The sequence below is a fragment of the Canis lupus genome, chromosome 2 (assembly GCF_011100685.1).
Source record: "Canis lupus familiaris isolate Mischka breed German Shepherd chromosome 2, alternate assembly UU_Cfam_GSD_1.0, whole genome shotgun sequence".
Lineage (NCBI taxonomy): Eukaryota > Metazoa > Chordata > Mammalia > Carnivora > Canidae > Canis > Canis lupus.
In genome coordinates this window covers 51,004,994-51,017,163 of record NC_049223.1, presented here as the reverse complement: position 1 = coordinate 51,017,163, position 12,170 = coordinate 51,004,994, and the positions used below count along the sequence as shown (strand labels likewise).

At 34.7% G+C, this 12,170-nt stretch overlaps 1 protein-coding gene across 6 annotated transcripts in view; it reads right to left on the bottom strand.

The window, feature by feature from the left end:
- Positions 1–12,170, bottom strand: part of SREK1 (splicing regulatory glutamic acid and lysine rich protein 1) — a 45,452-nt gene that overhangs the window by 22,049 nt on the left and 11,233 nt on the right. For 4 of the 6 annotated variants that reach the window (XM_038530754.1, XM_038530755.1, XM_038530756.1 and 1 more), the window contains 4 exons: positions 8,030–8,145; positions 2,246–2,410; positions 1,927–2,105; positions 613–743 (listed from right to left, as the gene is read on the bottom strand). In XM_038530754.1, the coding sequence (XP_038386682.1) occupies positions 613–743; positions 1,927–2,105; positions 2,246–2,410; positions 8,030–8,145 (591 nt within the window). Of the gene's footprint in view, positions 1–612; positions 744–1,926; positions 2,106–2,245; positions 2,411–8,029; positions 8,146–8,431; positions 8,556–12,170 lie in introns of those variants that run through there. The other 2 variants (XM_038530758.1, XM_038530759.1) reach the window with 2 other exon arrangements.

The following is a 12,170-nucleotide window of genomic DNA, read 5'->3' as shown; positions in this document are numbered from 1 at the left end:
CATGTCTGTAATTCCTATGACAGTGATTTTTAAATCTTCTCTCCATTTATTCTGCTAGTAGTGAAGCTTAAATTCTGAGTGCTAATTTAGGAAATCTGCTCAACTATAAACCACGTAGACATTTTTAAATTGGATTTTAACTTTCAGTTAGCAACACAAAAGTCTGTGTTCCTTTACCTTGCTAAAAGTCTTCATATTTTGTCTAAATCATGGGCTCTCTTTCCTATTTTTAAAATGAAAACTTTGAAGGAAAGTGAACCTGCATGATTTTAACATTTTAAGTATATTTATTCATTTTAGCCTCACAATAACATTTATACTTTGCGTTAAGCAAATCAGTTGTGGGCACTGACTGCTACGAAAACATAAAGAACTGATGAAACTCAAACTAATTCAATATCAGTGCTTCAATTCAGTATCATGGGAAAATACAACATTTGTGCTAAGCAGTTCTTTGACCTTTGACGCTATAAAGCCACTTACTCTTTCTTGAGTTTCAGTCTTCTTGTTTGTAAAATGATGGGACTGAACAAGATAAACTCTAAAACTCCTTCCAGTTCTAAGGTTCTATGATCTTAAACTGTGACCTATGTAACAACACTGTGGCCTTACCTGGTTCAATGGCTGCTGAGATAAAGGACTGAGCCTCTCGTACTCGCTTCATTACTTCTTCTAACTCCTTAGCTGCAGCCTGAGGTGTCATCTCAGGGGGTTTTACTATTGCATTGTTGGAGTGATTAATTCTAAATTAAAAATATTAGCATATCACAAATACACACCATATTTTACAAAACATGAAACAAATGTTTAAAAGACAGACGTATTTATAAATCTGAGGACATCTTAAAAGCACATTAAGAATGATACAACTAAATACAGAATAATCAAAACCAACATCAAAACCATGATTAATCTCATTACCATCCATCTTTATCTCTTGCTAACAAGGCCAAAAGCAGAGAAAAAAGAAGAACAACACTAGCTGACTTCTCTAATACTTAAATATACCAAGACAAGTGCTTTTCCACACAACTTACGTTAGAATAAATTAAAATGCTGACACCAATATTAAAATGAATCATTTCTCATCTGGATTATAAGATTTTGTCGGCATCTCTGCACGCTGGGAGAATGCAGGAAAACCTCTATATGTGCACAATTTTAATCAACCCTGGACCATAGGTGAGTCAGATACAGCTTCAAATGTGGGAGATACCTGATAAAACTCTTCCCTACTAGGTTAGAAGTGGTTTCTCTGATGCACATAAATGAATCTGATGAGTCTCACTTTACCCCCCTTCACACAGAGAAGACAAGCATTCACTAAAAAAAGATATTAATTTTTTCATAGCTGAAAGCTGTATAACTAAGGCAATTACCTATGAAATTCAGATAAAACTCTTGCCTCAATAATCTGTAAGAAACAGAATTTCTGGTCTTGAAAATGTAAAGTCTATGCCAATTTTTCTTTTTGCAAACAAGGATATGAGAAAATATTAACACTCAAAATGTATGACTTAAAATATTTCTGGGCACTCAATATTATTTTCCTTCTAGGATTTTGGATTCTTATTACTATATTACTCTAAGTTCATCAACGTAGATTCAACCGTCCATTAGTCTAGTCATAATGCAAACCCAAACCGATTTATCAGAGCTTATGGGAAAGACCTGTAATCATTATATAGGGTATATAAGGTTAACATCAAATTAGATCTTATAAAATAGAAAATAGTATGCTTTCAAATATAATTTTAAAAGCTAAAATGGTAAATAACTCATATATTTCATTTATACTTAACACAAAGTCTTCCTTTCCACAAATTGCCAATTACTATTAAAAAGAAAAAAAAAAGCCTTAATTACATCAGAAATAGTTTAAGCTTTTCCAAAATCATTAAAATTTCTTTGTTTAGGGTTTCTTACTTCAGTGGCCTGTCTCCAAACATAACTCCATTAAAAGCAAGGGCCCTTGGTACAGAATTTTGGTCTGCAAATTCCACAAAAGCAAACCGAGTTGGCTGAGTCTCATCACCTGCCATCCGCACAAACTTCACTTCTCCAACTTGTTTAAAAAATTCAAGTAGTTGATCAGCTGTCGTTGTCTGAAGAAACAAAGTCACACTTTAATGACGTATATCCTTCTTAAAAAATTAGGTAAATGTTACTTTATAATCGATATGACTCTGAAGAAGCAGGAAAGAGTAAGAGGTCCTACCACTCAGCTGCTTCTTAAATTAGTTACCTGAGAATTTAAATTGCCAACATAGACTGTTCTCCTAATTTCATCAATTTTGGAAGGATCCACATTTCCCATAAGTGGTGGCTGTGGTATCTCTCCAAGTGTTGCAATGTTGGGGTCTAGTGCTGCTGCTGGTATAGCTCCCAAACTGCTAAGGGAAACACCCAACTATAAATTAAAAAAAAAAGAAAGAAAGAAAGAAAGAAAGAAAAGAAAGAAAAAACACATATTTTCTATTAGTATCAAAGATTACTATTCTTTAACCTTAAAAAGAAACTATCAATTCAACAAGAATGGAAGGAGACTAGGGAGTCCTAACTTTAAGCCAAGTATACATCTGAATTATTGAGAAGGAGGTCACAGTTCTGTGTATCATTAGAAAAACAACATAATTCTTAACTACCTAGGTAACTACTTTAAAACTTGAAATTAAAAATGAACAGTCAATTATCCTTCACAGTAGTCACGTCATAAAGTTGCCGAGAACTGGATTACTAAATACTACATCAGCGTTCCTAAGGAAAATACGGGGCTAGGTTCCTGCAAGCTTCTGGTCACATTTTCATCTATTTCACCCAATAAATGCATTATCTTGTGTTACATGTTTCTATTTAAAGACTCCTTATTTAATATATATTGTTGATTCATTAACATTGAACTCACAGCCAGCAGTACTATCAACCAGTGCCTGAATGAACCTTACCAAACTCACATATTTTCTCTATAAGGCCCATCATAGCCCTCCAGCCCTTAGGAACACAATAGTATATACTTGGGGGCTAATTTAAAAAGCAAAGTCAACAAAACACAAAAAAATGTTTAATTCACGGTACCAGACCACAAAAAGGAACCATTTTTACAGACTTAGAGCTAAAACAAGAAGGCGGTGTTGCTGTTTGAACTCATCAGAGAATATACAGAGCACCTAACTCAGAATTTTCATCATTCTATGTGTCAATAAATGACTGTAAAAGCTCCACCAGGTATTGATTTTTGAGGCTTCAAATAAATTGTAGCTAAGTCAGTGAATTTACAAGTACAGAATTCACAAATAATGAGAATCACCTGTACCTTGGGATGTCAAGAACATTGACTGAGTTCCTTATGGTTAATAATCACTGCACCTAACTTTTGCCGCATTTTTTTAAGTTTTTGTTTTTTTTTGTTTTTTTTTGTTTTTTTTTTTAATTTGAGAGAAAGAGGGACACCTGGGTGGCTCAGCGGTTGAGCATTTGCTTTTGACTCAGGTCCTGATCCCAGGGTTCCAGGATCAAGTCCCACATCAGACTCCCCATCGGGAGCCTGCTTCTCCCTCTGAACACACATGTGCATGCAAGCAGGGGAAGGGAGAAAGGGAGAGGGGAAAGCAGACTCCCTGCTGAGCAGGGAGCCTGACGTGGGACTCAATCCCAGGACCCTAGATCATGCCCCGAGCCGAAGGCAGATGCTAATAAACCAATTGAGCCATGCAGGTGCCCCTTTGCTCTGTTATTAACATAATCCTCATATCAACTGTAAAAGGTAAGTATGAATATTATGCCAATTTCACAGATAAAGACTTACAGATGTAAAATAATTTTCCCAAAGCTACTTAGCTACTAAGTGTTTGTAGAAGCAAGGTACGACTGCACAAACTAAAAGTGAAACAGGGACAAAGTTTACCTAAGAAACCTAAAATACTGAACTGACTTATACTTTGGTGGGAACAGGACAAAACCTTTGAATGATCTTTACATTACTAAGTTCAGTTTTAGTTCGTGTTAAGGAACATGTTTTTAATGTGAACTTACGCTACAACTTTTATTTCCATTTATGAGATTTAAAATTTCGAGCAATGGGGTTCGCCTGGGTGGCTCAGTTAAGCATCCAACTTTCTATTTCATCTCAGGTCAAGATCTTAAGGTTATGAGATAGAGCCCCGAGTCAGGCTCCAGCCTGCTTAACATTCTCTCTGTCCCTTCCTATTTTCTTCCTCTCGCTCTCCCCCTCTCCAAAAAAAAAAAAAAAAAAGGAAAGAAAATTTTGGACATTGTATATTGTTACAAAACTAAGATTAAACAAATACAAAGTAAAAACACTTCCTCAAGGTAGAGATGAAATTGATAAAACAAAAATATCACTTATACTCATCACAAAAGCCTGTGTAAGATCTTTATAAAATGCCAAATTATGTCTTACACCTTGCTTAAAACTAATCATTGGCTTCTAGTTAACTTTACAATAAAATTCAAATTCTTTTCCAAGGCCCAAAAGCGCTATTATCAGTACCCTATCTAACCCTCCACTATCTCAAAACACATACTACCACCACGCCCATTTCCTAAGCTTCAACTATACTGACTGCCCTTCTATACCTTGAAGACACAAGTTTTTCCCCCCTTAGGGCTTTCACTTAGTGTTCCTGCTGCCAGTCACATCCTTTAGAAATCAGGTCATTCATATCCTCTAACAGATTTCCCTCACTTCATATAAAGCTTCATTTCCTCTCAACCACATCACTGTTTTTCTTCATAGTATTTATTATAATGTGTGGTATCTTGCTACTAACAGATCTTAGATTTGTTGCTCAGCATCACCGTTTCAAGTTATCATAAAGTCGTATAAAATAGCTCAATTCGAAATGGGAGAGTGATCTCTGAATCAAGGCCACCACCCCAAGCCTAGTTTTTTTCCATGTTTTGCTTGTATATCGACACTCCTTTTTTTCCCCCCAGCTTTGTCTTCTATGGTATAAGGTACACAGATGTTTGAGGATTATTATATTTAAGTTTTTTTTAACTGTGCAAAAGAATTGTTATATACTAGTGTTAAATCACAAATATGACTCTTATTATTTATTAGTTTTGCATGGATTTAAAGCTTTAAACAGGCCTTTCCAGGTAACTCTCAGTTGTCAATCCCTTTGACCTGCAAATATTCTCCATTGGGACATTATACTTATTTACATACATACACACACACATACTCATACACTTGGAATGAGCTTTTCCAAATCATCTCATCCAACCCCTTTGTTTCTCAAATTTAAAGTTCAGTTTTTTAGAAACTTTTCCTGTGTCTTCCTTTCATATCATCTTGCTATCCCTATGCTATTCAATATAATAGTCAATTATGACATACAGCTACTTGAATTTTAATTAAAACTCAGGAACAACATTTCAAGTGCTCAACAGCTACATCTCAAGTGCTCAATAGGCACATGCTGCTAGTGGTTACCACACTCAGTAGTACAGATACGGACATTTTCAGCATAGTAGAAAGTTCTATTGAATGTGGATGCTCTGTAACAATATGATTGCCCTTCTTTTGATGATTAGTCTACTTTCTAGCCCTGATCTAAGAAACCTAAGTATTTAGTTACCCTTTTGGTCTTCATTGGGTTAAAGATGACCTAAACTCCTGACATAACACTTTTTGCCTTCTGACATAGAAACTATGGCTTCCCTGAAACCAAAATGTTCCAGGCATAGGATGAATAAATACAAAAGCCCTACGGCAAAAATATGCTTGGAATGTCTAAGAAACAACAAAGCCAGTATGGCTGAAGTAGAGTAAGCTAGGGAAACAGGTAAGAAAAAGGTCAGAGAGGTAAGCAGGAACCAAGTCACAATGGGTCACCTGTCCTCTATTTTCTAGCTCGAATTGTTTTTCATAAATTAAATTTCAAAATAATAGCTATCCACAGCTAAATTAAAAGAAAACCATTTCCCCTCAAGGCAACAAATTAAATAAAAACTTACACTGTTGCTAACCAATCCCTCTAAGAATTATCAAGAGTGCAAGACAATACTATGAAAAAAAAGTGATCCAGAAATTAACGTGTTAAAATATGCCAGAATACAACCAAAATAAAATTTTCTAGAAAATATCTAAAAAGTATCTAAAAAGTATCTAAAAAGTATCTAAAATATCAAACTCAAACAAACAGATGTTGAATTAAAAAGTATTTTCCAAGGGTGCCTAGGTGGCTCAACTGGCTCAGGTCACGACCTCAGGATCATCAAGCATTGTGCTGGGGCTCCTCACTCAGGGGGTGTCTGCTTGAGATTCTCTCTTTCTCTTTCCCTCTATTCTTTCCACCACTCACACTCTTTCTAAAATAAGTAAATCTCAAAAATAAAAGGGGCAATTGTGTGGCTCAGTCAGTTTAGCGCCAGACTCTTGATTTGGGCTCAGGTCATGATCTTGGGGGTTGTGAGACTGAGCCCCATGTCAGGTGCTGTGCTGGGTGTGGAGCCTACTTAAGATTCTCTCTTCCTCTCCCTCTGTCCCTCCTCCCCCTTTCTCTCTCTCTCTCCTGCCCCTTCAAGTAAGTAAATAAATACAAAAATGCATCCTCCTCACCCCCAAAAAATAAAAAATAAAAAGCATTTTCCCACCAGGGATCACAGTGCAGGTCTCCAGCAATACAATGACATGTAAAAAAAGACCTAAAATTTTGCACTTCAAAGTTTCAGAGACCACTTTCATAACTTTGGTAAATTAACTACTATCAAAGGGGCACCTGGCTGGCTTAGTCAGTAGAGCCTGAGACCCTTGATCTCCAGGTGTGTTCATGTTCCACAATGGGAGTAGAGTTTACCTAAAGGAGGAGGGAAGAGGGCGCCCGGCTGAGTCAGTTGGTAGAGCATGCAACTCTTGATCTCAGGGTTGTGAGTTTAAAGCCCACATTGGGTACAGAGATTACTTAAAAATAAAATCTTAAAAAAAAAAAAAAAAAAGGAAAAAAGTATTTTAAAAAAATTAACTACTATCATAAAGCTAGTATTCATTCACTCCCTAATAATCCAATACCACAAATCTAAGATACAACTTACAATTAAGGTGAATTTTGTATTTTGTCTTGCATTATTTTTTGAAAAACAATGACCCTTCTTTAAAATAAATATAAAAAGAGGGGGATCCCTGGGTGGCTCAGCGGTTTAGTGCCTGCCTTCAGCCCAGGCATGATCCTGGAGTCCCGGGATCGAGTCCCACATTGGGCTCCCTGTGTGGAGCCTGCTTCTCCCTCTGCCTATGTCTCTGCCTCTGTCTCTGCGTGTGTATCTCTGATGAATAAATAAAATCTTTTTATAAATAAACAAACAAATAAATAAATAAAAACAAGAGCCTATTAACAGCAAAAATATTTTTTTAAAAGATTTTATTTATTCATGAGAGACACAGAGAGAGAGACAGGCAGAGACACAGGCAGAGGGAGAAGCAGGCTCCATGCAGGGTGCCTGACATGGTACTTGATCCCGGGTCTCCAGGATCACACCCTGGGCTGAAGGCAGCAATAAACCGCTGAGCCACCCGGGCTGCCCAACAGCAAAATCTTATTTAACCCCTCTTAGAAATCACAAAAAAAGGTATTAAGTTCCTAAATGTATGTAGTTAAATGTTTCTGATATTTTTTCCCGTTATAAAGCTGTGGATCATTTTATTTTACTTTAAAAGATTTAGTCCTCATGAACGCGGAAATATAGTTACCTAGATTTTCCAATTCCCCACGCAATCTAAAACGCTCAGTTTCAATAAATGATTCTCCAATGAATAATCTACTTTAGTTCTCAAATTTAAACGAATGCCCAATTACTTCAGAAGTAATTCCAAAAGTCAGTTTAAGTCAACGATAACATGGGAGGAAAAATTAAATAGACATTAAGTAGAAAAATTGAGCAGACATTTTCAATCCTTTTCATTAAAAAAAAAAAGGTTCCAAACAGAAATAATTTTCTAAGTTCTTTTCAAATGATTACACAACTGAACATAAATCCCTTTCAGAAGAGGGTGTGTAATACTTACTGTAGTCAGGGGATTTGGGGTCGGTATGGGAAGCAAGCCTGCACCAGGCATTAAACTTGTCATGGTTGGAGCAGGAGCCAATAAAGAGAGGGCTTTGGATTCCTCTGGAATTTTACCTGCAGAGGCAAGTTCCAAACATTACGGGAAGCAGAAACACCACACAAACTTTACACTATGATTTTACAATTACCCTTGCACTTAAAAAATAATAATAATAAATGAATCTATCTATCAGATCTGTACAAAGAAATAAATAAGAACTTAAGTCTTTCCTTTTATCCTGCTCTACTAGGAAAAATAAAAGTGAGCAAAACTTCAAAGACTAACAATCTCATTAATGGAATATTATTTTAAAAATTGAATAATGTAGACAATTATTTAACACTTTGAGCTATGGGTCACCTGTACTGGAAACTTAATGTTCATGAACCAAACGATATCAAGCATGGACGCTTTCCCAGGACGGTGTTTTCGCGGTGATCGAAAGTTGTGTTACACATGACAACCGTTCGTGTTGGCTGCATCACTAATAGCACACAGAACATCAGATACAGAAAAGAAGAACATTTTTTAAAGTTTAATCCCCAGAAATGGCAAATAACCAAATTAGTCAAAAAAAAGAAAAAGAAAAAACAAATATGTGCGAATTGAAATTTGTTCCTTAATGAGTGCCCCTATCCTAGTTACTAAAACTACCTACTGGTGATGCAAACAATTTTGATAACCTTCCAATATATTCTATTCAATTTTTCAAGCAGACAGAAAAAAACAAAAGCCTACTCCATGTAATCACCTTCAATTTAAAAGGAAGCCTACACCCATCAAGGTAAAAAAGACCTCTCACCAACTAGGTCAGAGATGCCTAAAAGAATCCAATTCAAAGAACATGCCTTGGGAATTACTAAAATTTTTGAGAATCACTAACAATAAAAGTTCCTTTGTCTCAGGAAACTTCTTAACGTCCTGACTTTTAGAACCAATTTATGTATACTTATCTGAAGAGGGGTGGTTAATGCCTAATGTCTTGCTTATAAACACCTTGACTGCCTAATAAAAGTAGTGTAACACTAAAACAATCTTAGACACTAAAAAGAAAAAAATCCCTAGAACTAAAAAATGAAAAACTTACTATAAAATAAGTTCATCAATTGCTGTATTTAAACACTAAACTTGAATCAATTAATTTTGATATGAACTGCAACTTCCGCACATTTTCCCTTTCTGTCCTCTTTCTCTACTGCTCCTGCTAAAATATTACTTAAAAAGTTGACTGCATATATCTATTTTAGAAAAGCTACTTATAATTACGTGGTAGTTGTCTACACATTTCCATTATGGAGTCCTCAAAAAATAAAACAGTGTACAAAATCACACTAAATTGAAAATAGCATATGGATTAAGTTTTCAAAAGCACCGTGCTGAATTTAGAACTGAAATTTCTACTTAAGACAACCAGACGTGGAGGGATAATCTCTAAACAATATTATCTGAATATACCTGTAAACATGGATGGAATTCAAGACAGCTTTTAAAATTTGATTTAAATAATGGTTATACCTTATTTATAGGAACAGAAAAATTACATTCAATTAGCTTTAACAAATCCTACTTTTTCCTAAATTTTACAACATCTAAGTCTACATTAATTTACTAATTTCAAAAACAGTTATTTTATTATTTCAGTGTAAATTCTGCACAAGCACAGATTTTTTAACATGCATAAATAAAAGGTAGGTAGGCCTTACTAAAGACATCAAATAACAGTAATTTATTTTATATTTATTAGTTACTGGTATTAATACACATATCTGTATACCCACCTATATATACTAAGCTATTTATATTGCTACCATGCCCATTTTATGTTACAAATAGGTATTATTTTTTAAATGCTTTAAAACCTGAACACATCTTGATAAATCGACTGAGGTCCTGTGTCTGTGTAAATCTTATGCTTTGCCACCCTAATTTACATACCCAAAATATAAGCTAAGAATTTCTATTATTAATGTCCCCAATTTAAGATTACTTGTAATTAAATAAGCAAAAGTATCCATAAAAGACAGTGTAGGAAGACTACACAAACAAAAAGTATTCAACACAGGCCAAAAGATGAATACCTGATACTATGAAGACTTCCACTTTTGGCTTAAAAAATTTTTCAATAGGTTATCTGCTTCTCACTGCCTTTCACAGTAATAAAAAACTATTATAAATGGTAAGTCTAACTGTAATCACATTTTTTCCTTATTCTAATTACCATTAAAGATACTTTAAGAAAAAAAGTCCCATTGCTTAACTCCCAATATAGAATTCTATCAAATTTACCCTCCAAATACTATCAGAGTATATAAAAGTATAAAACAAACAAGCATTCAGCATTTTCCCCAAACTATACTCCTCAAACTCAGCTGAGAGGAAAAACATCTCTCAGAGAAAATTAAAGTGCTAGTCCTAATCTTGGAATCCATTTAGAAGCTAGTGACATCTGAAAATTTTGCAAAAAATTCAAGCAGAGAAACACACACGCAAGTTTTCATTTCTCAAATACCCATTCCCCATATAGGCAAGTAAAAAGTCTTTGTAAGTCAAGAAAGTAAGTTCTTTTCTATAATAAAATAACTCAAAAAAGCAAATGTCTCTGCTTGTCCTCTACTCCTAAATTAGTCTAAGAAATTTACTTACTTTCCTTGAGGATTTTGTATGCTTAAATTTCTAGGGGAAAGGATGAAAATTATTAGCTATCAGTTGGTTTTTATGAAAGATGTAGATTTGGGAGAAAAGTTGCAAAAATGTTGCAATGAGGTCAGAAAATGTTCCTAAGAATTCTATCAGTGTTTTAGTGTTTTGAGAACAAAATGTACTGTGCAGTCTATAAATACACCAATTAAGACTCACACTGAGCTTCACAACACTGTACCCTCGTTTACTATGAAAATTTATTTCACTGTAAGATTGAGCTCTGCTATTCATCTCCCAATATAATCTGCAAAGCAATGTTATGAACCCTTAATGGAATACCATTTACAAAGAACTGGAAACCCAGCTCACAAGTTAAAGTGAAAGAGATTTAACAAAACAAAAACAAAAACAAAAACAAAAAAAGGGACAAAATAAAGAAAAAGAAATGAAATTAAAGTAAAACAATAAAAAACAGAGACAGGGCGTCCATCTTCTGCGGTTCAGACTCCGATCTCATTTCCCCAATGAAGGTTTCACTTGACGGCAGGTTTAGTGGCATGGCAAACAATGCCTAACTCAGGCAAGTGTAACAGGTCTGCCTTGGCCAGTCTAGTCATCTAATAATGCACAAATATCACATAGAGAAAACATACAAAACCAAATTAATAGTCAAAATCCATCTACCAGAAAATGTGGACATAAAGTTACGACTGATGATTAGGCTGACACCCTTGTTATGTTTGACCTTATCTTTTTCTAAGTGTTAACATTTATAAAAAAGAAATCTGAGATGCACGCAACAACAAAAAGAGGTCATATCTGGACAAGTATAATGAAAGCATATTTTATTTTGAAATGGCAGGTTTTATTAACAATAGCTAATGCTTAATATGTATGAAACTATTACACATCAAACATTACTTATACAGCTTAGGACCTTGTTACAAATCTGTCTGCATTAGAAAAACAGCAAATTGAAAGAAACTGAAAAAACTTTTCTTAAAACTGTTGCTTGCTATGGCTGTCTCATTTCTTTCATAATGCTGTTTCTATAACATCAAAGAAAGAATGCAATCAGTGAAGTCAATAGAAGAATGCTTACAGCACCCTATCTCCTCTAACAGAACTTACTCCACTGGAACTCTTTCCTTTGATTTATTTCAAACTCACTTTGCTATCTTTTTCAGTACATAACACATTATTACTCTGCTTGCAGTGCATAATCAGATCTTTCATGGCTCACTGTAACATTCTTCAGATTCTGTAAGGTTAAATTGGTGATATTTAGTTACACTAAATGAAAAATGTGTATCTCAATGTTTCTCTAATACCAATTATTTTATCAGTGTTCTAAAATACAACTAAATTGCAATAAAAATGTGCTTAAACTTACATGTTCAAAACCAGAGAAACTGTCTCAAAATGGTAGTATTAAAAATATTCAAGACCTATTGTAGTA